The following is a 22,145-nucleotide window of genomic DNA, read 5'->3' as shown; positions in this document are numbered from 1 at the left end:
CAGAAGGGCAGGCCAAGAAAGGAGGTTCCTACACCAACTCCTACTACTATGGCTGCCTCCAATGAGGTGGCTGCAGTAACACAACCACCAACTGCACCAACCTCTGCCCCTATTCACCACACAGCAACTGCCCAACCAAGTCAACTTGGCAGAGGAGGGAAGATGATCAGAGGGGGAGCAGGATCAAGAGGGGGTGCAGGTTCAAGGGGGGGTGCAGGTTCAAGAGGAGGAAGAAGTACAAGAGGGGGCAGGGGTAGCTCAGCTTCTGCAGCAGAGAGTAGCACAGCTTCTGCAGCAGGGCAAGGTTCATCAAGAGGTAGAGGTGGAAGGGGTGGGAGAGGTTCAAGAGGTGGTGCAAGAGGAAGAGGAAGGGGAAGAACTCCAGTTGGTGTTGGTGTTCTTTTTGCATCTGATGGCAGCATAGTGAGCAACAATAACCCTGCAACTCAGTCAAGTCAGGTCTGATGTGCTTTGATAATGCCATGTCCCCACCTATTTTGCTAGAAAATTGATTTCAAGTTGAATCTTTTGTTAAACAAACTTATATGTATGATGCAATACTTATATTCTACTATCTGTCATGTTTGTGATCCATGTTTTTAAGTGAACAAGTAAGGGTGTTCTGCTTTATTAAAGATAAGACAGAGTACATGTATTTGGATGTCATTAGGTTTGGATTTTTTTGGTTGCTACTTCATACAATTAGCTTGCTTAATTTTGTTATTCATACTCAACATGCTATGCCACAACTCAAAATCATGCAAAATTAGGTCCATTTATTCATAACACGTACACATTACATCCAAATTCTACTTCCAAATTCTACAAACTACTTCAAGTACATCATAAGAATACCAAATAACACCCATGACAGAATCAAAGCCAGAGAAAAGTTCTTCTCATTCCTTGCATTCTTCAATAACTCAATGCGCATTTGGGTAACTTCAGCTTTGAGTTCTTGCACATCTTCCTCCAAGTTCTCCTTTTTCAGCTGGACTCTCTTCACCTTGTCTTCAACCATCTTCACTTTGTCTTCAACCATCTTATTCTGCATCTCTAATTCTGCAATGGTGGTGTCTTTCTCAAATAGCTGAAACCGTAAGTCGTCAACTTCATCTCTCCCACCAGCAAACCACTTAAAAAAGCCACAATCTGGTTCCTGTGCTCAACACCACACAATTTAATTAACACACATAACCTAACCAAAATCAAACAAAATTAAAGAAATTACAAATAACTATTACACTTACAGGCCACAATGAACAGCTATGGAACTTCATTCCAGAATTTGGGCCATTTTTTCACTGTGCGAATTACAGCATCCCTTCCACAATTACACTTTATCCTTCCAATTGACCCACTTCTTGAGGAAGAAGATGACCCAGTCGCAATCGCCTGATGCTTTCCCCTTTCCATTGCAAACCAATTTCAGGAAATTAATTTGAGAAGATTAATTGAGTTGAAGAGTTAAGAAATCGATTTGATTTTTATAGAAGAAAATCGCAAAATAAAAAAAAAAGGATTAATTAATTTAAAACACCAACGGTCAAAGCCACGTAGGACTGAAACCGGATACAACAGGTAAAGTGACCTACAAGGTTTGGTAAAAGAGAATAAGTACCAAACTTAGGATTATTCAAGGTTAATCCAAAGGTTGGATTATTCTGGGAGAATGAGTGAAAGGTTGGATTATTGGTGTGAAATTTTCCTTTTTTTAACAGCCAGAATTATAATTTTCACGTGATAAATTGAATAGTAAGCGGTCTTCACGTACTAGTATATCAATTATCAGTCATATCATATGGCCTATGGCATAGAATGGTACTTGCATTGTAAAAGATAAATGGACAGTACATAAGCACATAACACTTTCTTGGTTTTGAAATCTATTATTGAACACTTTAATGCATGACTAGTTGAAAAAGTGTTTACAATGTTTTTATCAAGGTTTTGTAAATCAAATGATAGAAAGTTCAACCAAATAGAAATTGCGTTTCAAATCTAACTACTCACGTCTTGGCGTCTTGCCTAGTCAATAAGTATACACGCACTCACCCATCAACCTTGTGTTTTGCCCTTTTTATCTTAGTACTCGTCAAGCTTGTTAAATGCCTTTAGTAAAGCTGCTACTTGTTCCCAATTTATTGATTCTCTCCTTTTGTACTTCAGCCCTTTTTTTTTGTTTGTCATATTTAAAATCTTATTAAACGATTATTGATAGAGTTTGTCATAAAATCTTATTAAATGATTTCTGATAGAGCCATAGAGGGTATAAATTAATCTTGGAATTCAACTACTACCTTAATCTTTGATTAAATTAGTCCTCTAACATAGTATCAAGAGTTAGTGCGACACAAATGCTCTCATGCGATGAGAAAACGTGATAGAGTAAATATATCAATTATAAACTTCAACCATGATTTAACCTTTTAATTGAGTTGGTCATTTAATAATGTTGCCCTTGATGTTTTGATGATAACACAAGTCAAACAAGGAAATTGATAAATTTTGTGAGTCTTGCAGTTTGTATATAAGTCACAGGATTCACTGAAGCTAAGGGAAACAAAGAGCTAAAAGTCCAAGAGATCAGCTGAAGAGTTCCTGGAAAGGAGCTGGAGCTTCGGAGCAGAAGCTAAGGAAAGAAGACTCGGGGAAGAGACTTCTAAGAGAAGCATAAAGTCTGAAGTATTTTTCTATTTTAGATTTTATGTAAGTGAAAATTAATTAGGATTAATGCCTAGTGGAATGCGTTTGAAAAAGATAATTATTGACTTGCTAAAAAATAGGAGAATTTGTTTGAGATAATCTTTCACTGATTTTATCTTTCAAAACGCTAAGTTATTTTCTGAAAAATATATCTTTGCAAAACTGATTTCCTAAACTTGCGCTACTGGTTGTTTGATTCAGTCTTCCCCACTAACAAAGATACTGCTTCCTTAAGTAATAAACGTGCCCTGGTTTTTAGGACACGATTTAGAACTTTGGAAGTGGTATTGAGTAGTGGAGAGGATCTGAAACGAAGGTGGTGCAAGTGGTGGAGATTATGGCGTTTTCTCCAAGCAACATTCTTCTATAAATATCGAAGTTATTTTCAGAATAACTTCACCCTTGCTCAAATACTTTTATCCATCTTTTGTTTAAAGAGTCAAGTGTCGCATTCCACTAAGTGTTTTTCTTAATTACTTTCACTAGAGTTTGTCATTGAGTTGTAATTTGGGAATTGGGAGTTTGAGTGAACTCTTAGAGAAGTTTGTTGAGAAAGAGAGAGAAGAGAATAGAGAAGAGAAGAGTAGCAAGTAGTGGGACTTGCTGCTGGGAACTTCAAGTTTGTTGAGGAACTTGAAGATTGATTCTTTAGTTTGTAATAGGTTGTTTGCCCTGTTATAGTGGAGAATCTTTCCTAAAATCCCAAGTGGTCGTGGTTTTTCCTCTTGTTAGGGCCAAGAGGTTTTCCACGTAAAATCTCTCTGTGTTCACTTTAAGTTCCTATAGCTTAATAGTTTTCAATTCCGCAAAAATTAGCTCAATTCTCTTAAACTACAATTCACCCCCCTCCCTCTTGTAGTATTCTTCTAAAGTAACAAATAATTTAATGATTATAGTCTCACTCTTTTGCTAATATAATTATGGTCTCACCCTTAAGTTAATATAATTTAATCATAAACTTCCCAAGTTCCCATCCTTTTGTTATAATTTAGATAGCTAGAGGGGTTGGTGGCTAGTTTTGGTGGTTAAGAGGGTGGTCGGCCGGTTGCCGGCGTGTTAAGGGGTTGGGGTTAGGGTTTTGGCGGTGGGGGAAGGTTGCTGGGAATTTTGGGTTTATTTAATTTTTTTTTAGTGTTTTTATTTATTTTTGAACCAATTATGTGTTGACACATGTCATGGCAACTTGTTATAACAAGTCGTTGACTTGGTGTTGACCGTTGTTGGGACCATTGAAGGCAAATATATAGCATAGGTGGGATTATTAGATAATAAACCTTGATTGGGATTATTAGAATTACATCACCGATAGTAGAGATTATAAAAGTGTATTTTTCTTTTATAAAAACAAATGAATTATTGCCTTAGTCGTATAATTGTATCACCAAGTTTAGTAGTGCTTGCTGTTCAAATTGCTATCATCACTCAGGCTGTAGTGTCTCTCTCTTGATTTAAAATTTGAAAGCTTACTATTGTTGGCAGCATCATTAAAAAAATTAAAGTTGAACTTGACTTTTTAATATGGAATCATTTTTTGAAGACACCTATATATATATATATATATATATATATATATATATATATATATATATATATATATATATATATATAGATATATTGACAATGACATCCCTAATGTTTGGAAATTGGATAAGTACATAGTAACCTATAGTTGGATTAATATGCCAACAAGAGTTGACTCAAGTGGTGAGCAACTTGATGTCGCTTAAGGGAGGTCTCGGGTTCAATCCTCACCGTATGCAGTATGCAGAAACTCTTGTTGGGAGACTCACCCACCATAAGCCAGGTATGCTGCCCGAGTCGGATCCGGATGTAGTCGGAGCTAAGTTCTGGTGAATCGGGTGGGCATCCTAAAAAAAATATAGTTGGATTAATATGGGAAGATAATCAATAGTTGGGATTTGGGAATCATATTAAAAAAAAAAAGGTAATTTGAGTCTTATCTCTCTAATAAAATTTGTATGTTTTAATAAGTGTTACACTTATCTAATCCGGCCGTGTTTTAATAAGTATTATACTTTGTTAATTAAATTATTATATCTCTCTCATCACATGGTCCCCACCCAAACCCAAGTGTAACACTTAAAAATACACGGAGAGAATATTATTTTTTTATTATAACTTTTCTCTAACACTCATTACTTTTCAATAACTATCAACCTCACTATCTTTCTTTTACAATTTTTTAATACTCCAACTACCTTACTTACCTCTTACTCCCTCCGTCCCTTTTTGATATTCTCTTATGGGCAAATTTCAGTCCCAAAATGTTCACCCCATTTGCTTTTTCCAACAACATTAAATATTAGTTTTTTACCAAATTTCCCTCCAATTTGCAACAATACTTGTGCAAATTTCTATTTATGTAAATTTTATTTTCCTATGTACATTTATTACTTTCTCTCTCTACTTTTTTGCATATCTAATGTCAATTTACTTTTTCAATGTACTTAAACTATTCTTATCTGTGTTTATTAATTCTCGTAAAAAATGCCCATAAGGGACTATCACAAGGGGACGGAGGTAGTATTTTATTTAAATCAATTAAATTGCCTAAAACTATGTGTCATTCAAATTGTAACATTTTAAAAAACACGGAGGGAGTAATAATTTGTCCGCTTTTAAAACTCACTTGTCATTGCAAATTACAACTAACTACGTAGGTTTTTTTTTTAAAAAAAAAATAAAAAATTTATTTAATTGATTGTCAATAAAAATTTGATAATCGCAAAGTATCAATCAAGATGAATGAAACAAGACATTTGTTCACATGATGATATTGACAATGCATTAAAAGCAACGAAAGCTAAAACAAATTAATTAGTAGAACATATTGCATATTTACACAAAAAAATCTTTCATAACAGCATCTAACAATAAATTAAATTAGTAACCAACAACAGTTCCTTGTATGATTTGTACTAAAGAAGTATAAGTACCAAATATTGCAATCAATACACTCAATACAACAGTAGCTACCACTAATAACCCCTCACCTCTCATGTAATTGCCTGAAATTTTTATATAGCACAAGCATGGAAGTGTGATTGATGCTGTAATGCTTAGAAATGCTCCGACTAGAGACATGAGATACCCGAAAAACGGAACCACCAATGCTACAATCACTTGAGTAGCAACCAAGCTTGTTCTTAACACGAGTTTAAAATGCTTTTTCTTGTGAAGATTTGGGAACCAACTCTCAGTAGAATTCACAACAGGTTCTAGCATCAGCGCGTATTTGGATAGAGGATTAACCAATGTCGTATAGATTGCAATTTTAGAGAACACTTTGTCCGTTGGAAGGTTTAGAGTTATTTGTGACTCAACTTCCGAACCATACATCAGGTATCCAATGATTGCCATTGACGCGTAACCAATAGTTGAACAGAGAAAACATAGAAGTAGTACCTGCCATTAAAAAAAAAAAAAAAAAAAAAGCACATTCTTATGTAGGACTACTTGTATATGAGTACTGCTAGTTTTTTTTTTTTTTTTTTATTGGAATATGTTTGTGGGAGATTATATGGATATGTTCGACGAGTAACAGCTCTGACATTAATCCTAAGTTAAAAGTAAATGATAACATAGACAGTATATAAAATGTTAAAAGTTTACCTTAGAAAACTGATGTTTTTTCTGCATAGAGTTGTACAAGGTAGGAAAAACAGGATGCGCGCAATAACAGAAGCCATACAAGCTAACTGATGTAGGAATGCCTGACCAATTCAGCACATTACCCTTGCTGTGAAATCCAATCCCATCAAACGTGCCAACACATAAAATCGACACAATAATCACAACAGAAGCGAGGACACCAGTAGCAGAGATGTACGAAAGAATACTAAGATTATCCAACCAAACCGAGGGAAGAATGATAAGGGCAATAAGAAGCACAAAACTCTCTCTTCCCCCAAGTTGCAACCAAGAGGTTTCTAATTTTAGACCAGGAAAAAGGTTGTGTAGATTGTCGCCTTCTAAGATTAGAAAACCTGTTACGACTAAGTATAACTCTGTGCACATAAATACTGATGTTATTGTTCTTCCGATCTTTCCAAATGCTCGCTCCCCTATATCAGGGTATGTTCTTATGCTTGAATCAGCTTCCATACATCGCTTTATAAGCAAACCTGTGTAGAATGCTGCTGTCGCGACAATGAAGATCAATATCAGACTTAACCAGCCACCTGATGCTAGAGCATATGGTACTGATAGAATTCCAACCCCTGTTACATTTATAAAATAAGATGTAAAAAAAAGAGTTAGTAATGTTTTTGAAGCAAAGAAATTAGATCAATTATTTTTTTAAACCGATGAATTATTATTACTACCTCCGGTCCAAATTACTCGCAACTTTGGAATATTTTATATCTCACAAATAATACCCCAAAGTTGCGATTAATTTGGACCGGATATAGTATTTATAAATAATAGAAAAGTTTAGTTCAAAAAAAAAAAAAAAAAAAAAAAAAGAGAGTTAATTTGTATTCCATTGAATCATAATGACTGGTATCATTTTGTTCTACATTAATCTCAATTTTTTGGTCAAATAAATAAACAATTGAGATTACTTCTATAAAATTTAAGGGTTTAGACTTTAGATTTAAAACAATTATAATGGCTACAAATTTAGTACGTGTAACTATTGAATAGTAAGTCTTCCTATTATTTACTTCCTCTTTTTTTTAGTTGACACCGTTTTTTTATCACGCTTGCCAACGAATGTTTTTAATGCTTAATAACTTCAATTTTCAACATTGTACTTCCTCCGTTTTTTTTTTTTTTTTTTTTATTTTATATATGCATCACTTTGACAATTGCACTATTCACATACCATGGTTGACTTAATTTTTTCACCTCTAAAAAATAAATAAATGTTATTATATAATATATCATTAGATTTGTCATAATATGTAGTTTCATAATATAATTTTGCTATAATTTTTACTAATGCACAATTAAAGATATTAATGGTCAAAGTAACGTCTTGGCTAATGTGCCTGTCAAACTAATACATACAAAAAAACAGAGGGTGTGAAATTATAAAAAGTGGATATTAATAAAATATACATATAGACGATTCAAACAAGATCCCATATAATTATACTTTATCATATCTATAAATCACAAAACGAGTCAAAGTGTAGAGTGAGAATTGTGTAAAAATCAAACGGTGTCAACTTATAAAACGGACGAAGTATATTGTATTTTTTTAATCGTAAAGTATAATAAAATAAAATAAACAAAATAAAGACTATCCTAAGAGTAGGAGAGGGAACTTTTTGGGAAACCCCTCCTAAAATTAAGATCTTAGCCAACTAGGTGCTATGTGCTAATGGTCCTTGCATAGTTGCATGCCCGGGCAGGAGCAGCCGAGCAGGAGGCTTTTGTTGCTTCGTGAAACCAGCCTCACACGGTCCCCTCCACTTTAGCTCCCATGAAAACTGGGGCCTTCGCCCAACCCACAATGGTCCAACTCCTAAATTTGTGTTTAATTTAAGTATCACATGAAAACCTCAAAATATGAGCTTTAAGAATCCATTTGTTCTCTCCATATTCTATACTTCGTGTAAAATGTAGATTATAGAATATGTTTCATTTTAGTTTATATATCATGTTAGGCCCCGTCCACTTCACCTTATTTTTACTAAACTGAAATTATTTTTAGTAATATGAGTATTATATTTCTTCTTTAGATTTACTATTTTTGCTGAAGTGATTATTTTTACCAAAGTGAAATTATTTTTTACGGAACTAAATTTATTTTTGCTGATCTAAAATTTGTTTTATTGAACTGAAATTATTTTTACATAATATTTTTTTTTAAAAGTGAATTAAACAGAGCCTTAATGATATACTTCCTTCGTTCTTTTTTACTTGACCAACTTTAACTTTTACACTATTCACCACCACTCCTTTGATCGTCTTTTGTGAATAATATGTAAAGAAAAACATATTCATATTGGATCTTTTTGAATTGGTCTTAATAAATACTATTTTTTTTTTTTTTGAAAGAGTCTTAATAAATACTATTATAATATATAACTTTTATATTTTTTTACTTATGGTGAATAAAAGTTGTTGGTCGTTAAAGATTTGTATTGGCAAGCGTAATAAAATAAACAGGTCAAGTAAAAAAGAATAGAGAAAGTAATAAATTATCAAACTACATAGCAAAATGTTTAAGAGTGAGGAATAGCTCAAGTGGTTAGAGTTTCTCTCCCGATTCCAGGAGATCCTGGGATCAATTCTCACCCCGCCCTTGTGGCTCTCTAAACACCAAAAAACATAGCAAAATTTTTACCAGTATTGACTTTAAGTATGTTAGTGGACCCGAAAGATGATATTATCGTCCGAAAACTAGCTTATCCCCTGATTCCCATCTTCCTCATCTAGAATTTTGTTCTTATCATATAGTAAATTGAAGTTAATTAATTTTTGATTTTTTTTATTAATCATCTCATTTTAATATTTTACATATTTTGGAGGGATACCCCGTCAATTCCACAAAAAAACAAAATTAGTTTATTTGGGACTATAATTGTCTTTTCAAGTAGCAGTGGAGGGATATATGTGTCTTTTTATGTACTAGTTGAGGGGTACATGTGAAATTTCATCACCAAACAATAAAAGCAAAAAGCAAATAGTAATTGAACAGCTCACCAGAAGTACTTAATAAATGATCCTGCATTTTTAATATATTTACAAAAATGTCATCAGGTAACAAAAATTCGTTTATCTGCAGATTAACTTGTATTTTCCCCATATATTGTGAGTTATTATTATTTTGTTATTTTTTAAAGAGTCACAAAAGTAAGTGTGAGATCGATTTCAGGATCACATGGACCGATAGAGTTACCAACTAAATTATCCCTCACTCTCATATGCTTTGAGTTTATCATGCAATTATTTTTTTTTTTTTTTTTTTTTTTTGCTCTTCTCCAATAATGAGTTCATAATTCATTATGCTTATGTTTGATACTCAAATAAAAATTTGTCTCCTAAATCAGATACAGAGAGGGCTTCTGAACATTATACCCTAGCTAGTGCAAGATACATACGGAGTACTGAATTGCATAATCGTTTTTAATTTTGATGAAATATACCTATATGCGTGTTTATATTCTAACAAAAATTAAAGGATGTGCTTATTAAGTAGTTTGTAAGAAAAAAAACCCTAACAAGAATTGGAAGTGGTATAACCTGAAAGGGCGTTAAGGCCATTGAAGAAAGCTTTGAAGAAAGAGGAGTCGCCGCCTTCGTTGGTTGAATGCTTCTGGTTTACTTCCCATTCATTCTCATACTCCAAAAGAGGGTGGCTAAGGCTAACCATAACTCCCTCCATTGCCATATTAATAAAATTACGAGGAGGAGATGGAGAAGAATAACCTCTAGTATTTGTACTAGATAAAGCTTATTATAAATTTTACATTTTCTTAGTAGTAGTTTATTACAACTTTATATTGGGTGGAAGTGGAACTTTAACAAACTGCCAATAGAAGTACAAGTATAAAAGAGAAAAACTTTAATTATTTGGTAGTGCTTTTGACAAAAGGAAATTGTACAAACTTATGATATGATAATAAATGTCAATATATCATACATAAATTTAACTATAATACTTGTATCATATATTCATATTATATATAGTATTTCCTCCCACACTAATGTGTATTTTTCCCGTTTCTTTTTAGTTGACACACTAAAATAAACTATTTCTTATATATTAGTATATATTCAACGTGTGATTTCCTTTAAATTTATTTTGATATGAACCTAGTATATACTACAGTATATATTATCAAATGTAATGTTTTTTTCTATGTGGATTTTTAACTAAATAATATTTAATAATTGATATGTATATATTGATTTATTATTGTACATAATATGTCCTATATAACCAGTCAACAAAAGTTTTGCATGTATCAAGTGTAAATTTAATGCTCATCTGGTTATTATATATCAAAAGTTACCCATAAACTACGTATTATTATCACAATTGTTAACTTTTGTGACTTCTGTCCAGTTATTTTTATTTTTATAAATTACCCTTTAACTATTAAATAATTAGGAACAATTGACATAAATAATCCCAACTATTAACAATTTTTGACAAATAATCCTAACTTTTGATTATTCTTGAACTACCCCAACTTATATGTATCTTCTTATAATTATCCGAACTTTTGTTTTGTAATACGTAATAGTCCCAAACGGGATCAACAAAAGCAACTTCGAAAATTATTCTAGGAAAATACACGTATAAGTTGAGATTATTCCAAAATAATCAAAAGCTGAAATTATGTTTAAAAAAAAAAAAACCAGCTAAGTATGGATTATTAAAACCAAATTTCCCCAAAAGTTATTCATATTAGATTATTAGTATACTAGTTTTGTGCCCCCTGCGATGCCCCAGTTGTTTCTTAAATTTTAAGATAAATCTATTTAATTACAAACAAAACTACAAAAAGAATACAATTATATAAATAAGCGATATGATATCATATGTCTAAAAAGTACACAAATCTATCCAATCTAATCTAACATGACATCTAATTTAATTACAACAATATCTATTTGTCACCTACGTGGCGCAACAGTTGGCGAAAAACTGGAATGTCAAGTGTCGCTGTCTCGTGGCCTGACTGTAATACCGACTTTATTTAATACTGATATGATATAGTTTTGTGTTCGGGCGATGCCCAGATTGTCCTAAACGTTTTAGCTTGAATGTTAAGTACGATTATATATTCCCTTTTGATAATGCAAAATATTTAGACATATAATATCATATCGCTTATTTATATAATTGTGTACTTTTTGTAGTTTTGTTTGTAAATATACATCTATGTTATTATTGACTTGAAATTATATTTATTGAATTTAAATTATTACTAAACTAAAAGTATTTTACCAAAATTTTACTAATAAAACTTATTTTTACTGATTTTCTAATAATTTTTAAAAATTTAAAATTAAATAATAACAGTGCAATATAAAAAATTGACCAAATAACCCCTGAATTACTAATTAAGTAACCTCTAACACTCTGAATAAGTAACCTTTATCTATATCATTGATTCAGTAACCACTATAACACTAAGTAACCATATAGCACTAACGACGTAACTCTTGTAATAGTTGGTGACACGGCAGGGCCAGCTACGTATAAACGTTTATAATTAAATATATTATAAATAGATCTTATTTTATACTTCCTCCGTTCTTTTTTACTAGACCCGTTTTGACTTTTACACTATTCACCACCTCTCCTTTGACCGTCTTTTGTGAATAGTATGTAAGGAAAAACATATTCATGTGAGATCTTATTGAATTTGTTTCAATAAATACTATCATAATATATAACTTTTGTAATTTTTACTTATTGAGAATTAAAGTTATTGATCGTGAAAGTTTTGCATTGGAAAGCGTGATAAAAGAAACAAGTCAAGTAAAAAAGAACAGAGGAAGTACTAAAGACCTTTTTAAAACGAATTTGATGATGAAAATAAAATTGAGTTATAAAATATTTATTAAAAGTTATGATTAATTTTGTATTATGAAATATAATAATTCTATTGTTATAAAACTTTATACAACAATTTTTTCTTAAAAAATCTATCCAAAAATCACTTACTTAGGATCATATTTGTCACAATTATACTTATTTATCTCCTATGTGACGCGACACTTGGCGAAAAATAAAATGTCAAGTGTCGTTGTCTCATGGCGTGGCTGCGAGACCGATTTTATATATTAGCGATATGATATGATTACCGAGTTATTTTAAATCTCACAAAATTATCCAAAATTACCCATGATAAATTATACTCCGTTAAAAGTAACCCACATTTCTTTCCTTTTTTCTTCTGAGCATGCAGTAAGCAACTATACATCTGTTTCTTTTCTTGGTTTCAAAAAAAATAAAAAATACACTATACATCCGTTTCTTTTGTCTAAAGTCAAACAGGACACCTTTGGACGAAAGTGAGGGATAACTCAAGTAGTTAGAGCTTCCCTTCCGATTTCAAGATCTGAAATCGATTCTTATCACTTACTCTTATGGCTCTTTAAACATCAGAATAAAATTTTTTTTTTTTTAAAAAAAAAAAAGGCACCTTTGGAATCGCGATGGCTCAAATTTTTTATGGATATCAAGGTAATATTTATCACGTGATCAATTGGGTTGGTGAGTTGTATCCACTTTTGTTTTATTGATTGGTTTTAGGATCTTTTGCTAGGAACAAAGTTGCTGTGCACCGGAAGAATGGTACAAAGATTTTGGACATATATAGTGCAATTGGCTGAGCAGATTTTTACGGCTCTTGAAGTTCTCGAAAAATCAATTATTTGAGCCTAAAGATATCATTTTATATTATGAACTACTTTTTGTTGATTAAAAATTGAAAGATTTGTTATCTACTCTCGTCTAAAACACAAATTTCTTCTTTGTAACTCTCTAAACCAAAACAAATATCGAAATGCGCAACAATTTTGGTTATAGTAATATATAAGGTGTGCGATTTAGTTAGTAAAACATTTTATATGTGGCTGATTACACCGTGTAGTCAACCATCAACTAATCAGTCACTGTTATAGGTTATACTTCGTCAGTGTTATAGGGGTTATTCAGTCAGTGTTATAAATGTTACTTTGTTCTCTTATAAGCAAGCAACATGGTGTGACCAGCCACATACAAGACGCACTGGGAAGATAAATATTACGGGCCTGTTCACATTTACTGAACTGAGTTGAAATGAACTAATCTGAATTGAATTGATTGGGGTTGACCTGAACTGAATAGAGATGAAATGAATATTTTATGAGAGAAGAAAATTAGGAGCTAAAATGAACTGAAATAAACTGATTAGAGTTGAACTAAATTGAATTGAAATGAAATTAAGCTGAAATGAACAAGCCTACATATTACTTTCAAAGTCAAACAAAGTTTTTTCCAAATAAATTAAGGTTATTCTTAAAGTTGGAAAACCTTATTCTTAAAATTAAAAAATTTCCTAATTACGATTGAAGTTTCTTATAAATTATACTTGTTTCCATAGTAATTTTTTTTTTTTTTTTTTGAAAACCTATTTCCATAGTAATTAAGTGTATATAATTCTTAAAAAACACAAAGTTTTATCTGTGGCTGGCCACACCATGTGGTTGGGGTTATTTATTCAGGGTAACATATGGCCGATCGAGTAACCCCTAATCGATCAAGTAACTCCTAACCGAGTAACCTCTGACCGACTGAATAACCTTTGACAGAACAAGTAAGCTTTGACCGACCGAGTAACCCCTGAGGCTTGACTGAATGAGTAACGGATAACCAATCTAGTAACCTCTGACCAAGTAACCCGTGAATAAATAAACGTAGCCGATTGAGTAAACCTTAGCTTGAAAAAGCAACATCAACCACACAGAAACGCGTTGCTTAAAAAAAATACAAAAAGTTACCATATTATTGCACATGTATAGCAAACATAATTTTTGAATTGCTTTCAAAGATATAGTAAGGACAAACAAGAAATTTACACTTGTCAATTTTTGATGCATCTTTTAGTAAATAACTAGTGAGTGACCCCGGGGGTTGCCCCGGGTTGCTAATATTGTAGGTGTACAATCGATAATTTTTTTTAAAAGGTTTTTAAAACTGCAATTGTCATTGTCAAACCAAAATTGAATCATTCTTTGAATATAAATTTTTTTTTTTTTTTTTAATTGAAACTTGTGGTTTGCACTTTTATCAATTTTTATTCCATACAAACAACATAGTTGACATTGGCTTAGATGGTTAAATAGTCATATGTGTTATAAGAGGTTGAGGGTTTGAACTTCCTTATCCTTATGTTTTTATATGGACTAATGTTAGTTGCTTGGGTGATGTGGCATTGTTAGAGTGATGATATGGCATCATGAGATGTTGGGAAGATGATATGGCGTAACAAATTAGGAGCTACGTGGCACATCGACGTTTTTAGAAACGTCTTTTTATATATTAGTATGGATTATTATTTATTGATTTATGTAAGGCCTTTCGAACAGCAGAAAGAAGCTCATTCAATTCACAAGTTTACAAATTTTGTTTGGAACCATTTTTGAGTGGGGCAAAAGAAGGTTTGTGTATGTAAATAAACCTCCTTTGGCACATTGTCTTGGCTATATAAATTTTATAAGCCTCAATCCCTCAAATGAGGGATGATTGACATATATATTGTCCATTTGCTCAAATATTCGAGAAATTTGCTATATCAACATGATTTTTTTTGAAAATATAATACTACCTTTATTTCATAATTTGCAACGATTTGATATAAAATTTAAGTTTTGAAAATGTCTAATCATTATAAATTTATGCTCATGGTCCTGCATTATTTTTATGGTATTTTTGATGGAAAACTTGCCTGTATAGATTCCCTCCAATAATGAGTGTCAATGGCATCGGGATCCTCCATTAGTTTATGAGCAGCAATTAACTTCAGTGAATGCTCAGGGATTACATTGGCAAAGGACTCCCATTTCTAGCCTGAATTCTTGTCCCACATGTCCTCTACAACAGCTCCATCTATCTCTTCTGGTATTTGAGCTGTTACGGTATTGCAAAGAGGTTCATTTTAGGCCCAGCAATGATCCCAGAATAAGGTGGTATGGTCATTCCCAATCGCAACAGTTGCACCTTTCTTGATCCAACACACATTGTCAGTAATAATACCTCTCCAAACATGTCTATGTCGCATCGCCCTTTGCAGTACTTGGAACGAAGAACTCTCGACCATAAAGCTTGCGATTCTGTAAGTACTCTCCAACCAAGTTAGGTTAAGATGGCTGAATTTGCTTGTCTTGCTCATCGAATTCGAATTCCCCCTTTGTTACTAGGAAGTTGCAAGGATTCCCAAGACAACAAGTGAATTCTACTTCTTTCTTCGTTTCCACCCTAGATGAATCTACGAGCCTTTTTATCAATGCTATCACAGATAGTTCTGGGAATTTTTGCCGTTTGCATTGAGTAATTAGCAATTATAGTGAGGGTCGATTTAGCAAGAGTGATACGTCCCGCTAATTAGAGGTATTTAGATTTCCATCCCTTGAGCTTACGATCAATTTTTTCGCAAAGATGAGCATATGTTTCCTTCGTAACCCTACTTGTCAAAGTAGGCATACCATGATAAAAAAAACCCAAATTAGTTGTAGACTCCATACCCAAGGCTTGGCTGATAATATTCTACTAATCAGGATTGGCATTGCGCGAGTAATACACCCTTGACTTGGGTAAACTAACTTTCTGCCTAGACACATCACAAAATCTGGTAAGGCAATCATTTATGACCTAAGCTTGCTCCAAATTTGCTTCAACAAATAGATACAGATTGTCAGCAAAAAACAAGTTTGAAAGTTGTGGCCTCCTCTGCTAGCATAAATCGGCTTCTAATTTCCCCTTAATATCGCCTCTTATTCAATCGTTCCATACATAAGACAAATAGATATGGTGAAAGTGGATCACCTTGTCTTATTCCTCGGGAAGGATAAAAGGCCTCCGTTCTTTCTGCATTCCACAACACTTGTATTGAAGGGGAGGAAACACACTCCATGATAACATTTATCATACAAAGAGAGAAGTTCATATCAATGAGTGTGTCACGTATGAATGACCATTTAAGTTGATCATAAGCTTTTTTAAAATCGATCTTAATGGTCATATACCCTTTACCACTCTGCTTTCTTTTCATAGTATGGATGACTTCCTGAACAATTACGATATTGTTAGTGATTTGTCGATTAGGAACGAAACTGGATTGAGAGTGAGAGACAATCTTTGGCAAAAAAGGCTTCATCCTATTAACAATGGCCTTTATAATAATCTTAAAAGTAACATTACAAAGGCCTATGGGTCTGAATTGGGCTGCAGATTTAGGAGAGTCCAATTATTTGACTTGTTGTTTATCATGGATCCAGTCCCTTGCATTATTCTTGATGGCAATTTTCCTGTTTTTCCACCTCCTCACAATCATGCTAAGGTGAAAAAATGTTGTATTACGATCTCTATCTTGAATCCAATTGACACGGGCTTTTTGAAACCATAGGAGTTCCTTTTGCTTGAGGACTGTATCAAGTTCCCTTCGAAGTTTAGTTTCAAGTTTCAATAAACCAGATTCTCTCCTAGTTGTAAGAGAGGTTTGGATGCTTGTGATGCGAGCAATAAGCCTTCTCTACTGGCAAAAAACATTATGAAAGACTTCCTGGTTACTAGTTTTGTAAGTCACTTGCAAAGGTTTTGAGCAGAGGAACAATAGGGGTGTCGTTGTTCCATTTTTCTTTAAGAAAATCTGTGAACTTCTCATAGGAGAGCCCCGCCGCTTGAAATCTAAAAGGTCTGTTCATCGAATCAAGAGGAGTGAATCCATTAGATGAGATTAACAAGGGACAATGGTCGGATTGGAGAGCTGGAAGGTGCTTCACTCGAGCTTTATCAAATTTTAGACTCCATTCAGAAGAGCATGGTCTAATCTTGCACTTCTACGAGCTGAAGGAGAGTTACCACGAGCCCATGTGTGGGAGGGACCAAAATTTCAACTTCAAGGAGTTGATTTGTTTCAATCCAGTGATTGTATTGGACAGATCTTCCAGTGGAAGTATTGCAACTCGAACTTCTTCCCCAACCATATCTAGTTTCATTGAAGTCCCCCGCTACAAGCCATGGCTTGTTGTTGTTTCGAGCAAAATTAGAGAGATCATCCCATAGTTCTTGTCTCTTCGAGGGATCTGGGCTTGCATAGACGGTAGAAAAATACCAAGGTTTTTCACCAACTCTTGAAATTACCATGGTAATGTATTTATTTGATTTTTCAATCGGATCAATCGTGACTATTCGGGTTTCCAATACACCCAAATTCCACCACTGAAGCCTTGAGCGTCCACCCGAGTGTGACCATTGTATCCTAGAACATTAGCAATATACAAAGCATGTTCCCCATCCATGTGTGTTTCAATCAGAGCAAAGACACATGGTTCGTTAAATGTTAATTCGAATCACTTCTCGCAAAACCAATAGAAAATCACGACTACCGGCACCTTTAACATTCCATACCATACACGTTATGGGGAAGGAATCAGATTGATATTCATAAGACCAAGGGAGTTAGGAAAAACAGCATAGTAAGCATCTGTAATCCACCGCAAGGCTTGTTTTAGCTTAAGAGATAACTTAGTGTCACCATCATCTCGAGTAGACCTGCCATTCTCCATGAGTGTATCTCCACTTCTATCTTGTGTATCAAAAGGTCTGCTATGCCTAGAAACGGTTGCTCCATCGAAGTGGTGGTGCAAACTATCTTCTCTGGTGGTATTCGCCTCACCATTGGGGTAGGCAGTGGGAGAGACATGGGTTAGGGAGTTTGTGATCTCATCCAGGGAGGGTAGATTGTTAGGGTTAGTGAAGGATGGAATAGCAGAGGCGTTTTTGATAGCTTGAAAAGTGAGTGGGATATTTTTTCCAATAGCTTCAAAAGATTTTGGCTTGCTTTGACCTTCGGTTGCCAGCTCATTGGAAGTATCTTTGAGGATAGAATTTTGGGAAATATTATGTTTCCTTAAAGATTGCTTATTTTTTGCCCCACCTAAAAGATTGACATTCGTTTTAGGTGCACTAGTAGATTTTCTTGAATGGAATTCCAAATTAATTATGGGAATATCGGGTCTTTGAGATTATTTTCGTAACTCAACCGTTTCTTGCTGAGTAGAATCTTCAGTATTTGTTTCCATATTAACTTGGATTGTATCCTTGCTAGCCAAGTTTTCCTGATTTCCCTCCTCTCCCAGAAAAGAAAATCTTGACCCACCTTGATATGATTCCTGCCTAGATTTTTTCCTTGCCCCTGCTGCATTGATTTTGAATTATTGCCAAGATTGCCCTTACTAGCTTCCTGTTGGTGTTTCTCCGACCTCGGCAGTCTATTGCGCGGTGATGGTTTTTTCACCATCATCCACGAGCCATAGTCTTGAACTTCAAGCAACAATTGAGATTTTTCCCTGGCATCCAGTACTTGTTCTGGTTTAGTCCTCATCTCCATGTCAGCACTTTCATCTATCTTATTTGGACATTTGTCTCCCTGATGACCAATTTTCCCACACTCAAAGCAAATCATGCGGAGACCTTCATACTGAATTTTCCAGATACGCCCTTTTAATTCTTTGTCAAAATATTCAACAGCTAACTGCGGAATGCGAACCCACGCAGTGAGAAATCTTAGTGGGGCATAATCTGGTATGAAATTGGGAATCCACTTCCTTATAGTAAGGTAATTATCATCAAGCATTAACGGTCCTTGGGTGAGAACATGATTATAATCACCCAAATTCGAGAATCGAGGCGATGAAATAATCATGTCCGATCTCTGTGAGAACTACTCCACTAGTTAATTCCCACTTCTTCTTAAGTCTCTTCATCAGTGACATGTAAACAATTTTACCATGAAATAATTTGATGATGAGAGTGTGCTTCCATGGCATGCAAATGCGTTGTTTTTCTTCTTTAGAGAATAGAATAACAGGGCATTTCGGATCGTCCACCATATCTTCGGGGGGTTCATCATCATCCGATACCTCACCCTCCTCATCTAACATTCCCATTGACATTGGATTGCCATGAAAATGGTCAGTCACCACCATATCCCTAAAAGAGACATTGTCCTGGTTATTCTGTAAATTTGGAAGTGGGGGGAATTGATAGGCAGTAGTAGTATCCTGATTTACAGGTTCTTTATCTTTATCAAAGATAGTTTGATTAGTTTTACTCTTAGGTTTTTTGGTTGAACGAATGAGTTGATCTCGAATTTTCGGTGAGGTTTCATGGTTGAGAGAATTTTCAGCCATAGAGAGAGAATTTTGTTCTGCTAATTTCTTTTGTAGATAGTGGAGGTTATATTTTTCGTATTCCAAAGTGAATATAAGTATAAATAAAAAAGAAAAACTTTGTATACACCTGTTTTACACTAATATTAGTGTGCATTGAGCAGTATAAGGGTAACTTTTAGCTAATTTTAGGATAACTTTTTGCCTTTTTTTGGGTAACATTAAACATAATACAATTTTTATATAAATAGGTAACAAGAAAAGTTTTATAAAGGCAATTTAATTACATTCAACCACTAATAATTGATTTTTAATCATTTAAAATGTGATTTTTTTTACTAAAAAAGCGTAGATAACTTTTGTTTGTATTGGGGAAACTTTTATTCATTTCAGGGGTAACTTTTACTCATTTTAGGGTAACTTTATAACGAATGTACAATATTTTACTGTGTGCATCCGATTTTTTTTTTAAAAGTTTGTTAATAAAAAAAGGCACTAATTATCCTAGATTCCTTCCTATTTAGTTGTGATGATAAGTGTAAATAAAATAAAAAAGCAATAATTATTCAAAGTGACTGATAATTTATTTTAATATATATATATATATATATATCAAAGTAATCACCAAAAATATCCCAAGATTACACTTGTCAACTTCTCATAAAATATTTTCCCGCCCAAAAACTTAGTTTTTTTTTTTTTTGGTAATTTTATTTTATTTAACAAAACTTGAAGTTATTCTTATCTTATTATTTAAGATCCCATATTCAATTTTGAATTTTGAATTTTTGACTAAAAAAAAGCCAAAAGGTATGTTAATTTTGATACTTATTAAATCATGCATCATATATCTTTACAAAAAAATCATCAAGCAAAATTAATTTTCTGTATTATGCATAAAGATAATTCAGCCATATATAGTAACCAAAAAAAATTAAAAAAAATAAAATAAAAATTCAGCCATATATCAAATGAAAATCCGAGCATGGCTCGGGCATTAACTAGTATATATATATATGTGTGTGTGTATATATATATATATATATATATATATATGTGTGTGTATATATATATATATGTGTGTGTATATATATATATATGTGTGTGTGTATATATATATATATATATATATATGTGTGTGTGTGTGTGTGTGTGTGTGTGTGTGTGTGTGTGTGTGTGTGTGTGTGTGTGTGTGTGTGTGTGTGTGTGTGTGTGTGTGTGTGTGTGTGTGTGTGTGTGTGTGTGTGTGTGTGTGTGTGTGTGTGTGTGTGTGTGTGTGTGTGTGTGTGTGTGTGTGTGTGTGTGTGTGTGTGTGTGTGTGTGTGTGTGTGTGTGTATATATATATGTTGCATTATTTTTTTCAACATTACCTTTGTTTAGTGTGTGTCTTATGTATTTGAAGGTATGAAAATATTTGTCTTCCACATTTCAATTTTTTGCAATTTAGTTTTACTCATATTGATGTCAATTATTATGATTATTCGGTATAACTTTTCTAATCATGTTGGATATATGAAAAGGTCTGGAAAACAATATGAGTTCATTGAAGACATAACTCCGATGAAGGAATATATGACAATTAAGATACGAATAATACGCTTATGGAAGCAACCAAGCTTTGATAATCCAAATGACTATAATAGCATTGAGATGGTTCTCGATAAAAAGGTATTGATAATATCTATTATTAACTAATACAAAACAAAATGTTGCTGACATAATCAACCCCTCTCCCTATCTTATGTATCGTTTCCTCATTAAAAAATTTCTCGCCAATTTAATGTATGATGTCATTATTGAGTTTTTTCTATTATTATGTTTGTAAAAATCTACAATGTATAGATAAGCTCAATAAATTTTTAACTGATTTTACGGATAATGTCAACCATTGATTTCTTCAAAATACTCATTTGATTATAGAATAAACAAATTAAGAGAAAGAAAAGACCAGTAAAAATGTATTATACCGCTAAATGAAAAAAATATAATCATGATTAAAGTTTATAGATTACTTATTTCATATAATTTAAATTAGAAAAAATTACATATAATCACCGTGCAACACAGAAGTACTAATCTAGTAACCTTATAACAAAACATGAACTACATAATTAGGAGAAAGTAAAAAAGGGAAAGAACCTGAAAGAGCGTTTAGGCCATTGAAGAAAGCCTTGAAGGAAGAAGAGTTGCCTTCTTTTGTTGAATTATTTGCCTCCAATTCATTCTCCAAAAGAGGTTGGCTTACCATAATATCTTCACTCACTCCACCCTCCATTGCTAGTATCCTACCAAATAAAGGAAATAGAGACTTTCCAAGTAGAAAATGATAACTATAATTAACATTACTTAGCGTAGTTGTTAGGGTAGAACATATCCTATCTACAAAAAAATAAGGAGTTACATTTATTGCTCCTTGTATTACACGCGTAAAATAATGGGAATTGATATATATATACGGTTGTAGAAGTGATGTCAAAAGTGAAAATATTTAACTAAATATATTGATATTTTTAACACTTGCTGAACTTATCATACATAGCAAAATGAAAATAATTTGTTTAATGATTATAAT

General features: G+C 33.0%; 1 protein-coding gene across 1 annotated transcript; it reads right to left on the bottom strand.

The window, feature by feature from the left end:
- Positions 1–5,595: 5,595 nt before the first annotated feature.
- LOC145595385 (amino acid transporter AVT1I-like) lies at positions 5,596–21,848 on the bottom strand. Its single transcript, XM_081651785.1, has 3 exons — positions 21,713–21,848; positions 6,340–6,947; positions 5,596–6,132 (listed from the first exon to the last, which is right to left on the bottom strand). The coding sequence occupies exons 1-3, from the start codon at positions 21,846–21,848 to the stop codon at positions 5,611–5,613; spliced, it is 1,266 nt and encodes a 421-aa protein (XP_081507911.1). The 3' UTR covers positions 5,596–5,610.
- Between the last annotated feature and the right edge of the window lie 297 nt (positions 21,849–22,145).

Source organism: Chenopodium album, chromosome 19, assembly GCF_948465745.1.
Source record: "Chenopodium album chromosome 19, dcCheAlbu1.1, whole genome shotgun sequence".
NCBI classification, from domain to species: Eukaryota; Viridiplantae; Streptophyta; class Magnoliopsida; order Caryophyllales; family Amaranthaceae; genus Chenopodium; species Chenopodium album.
The sequence above is the reverse complement of the archived record's forward strand: the minus strand, read 5'-3'. Positions and strand labels throughout refer to the sequence as shown.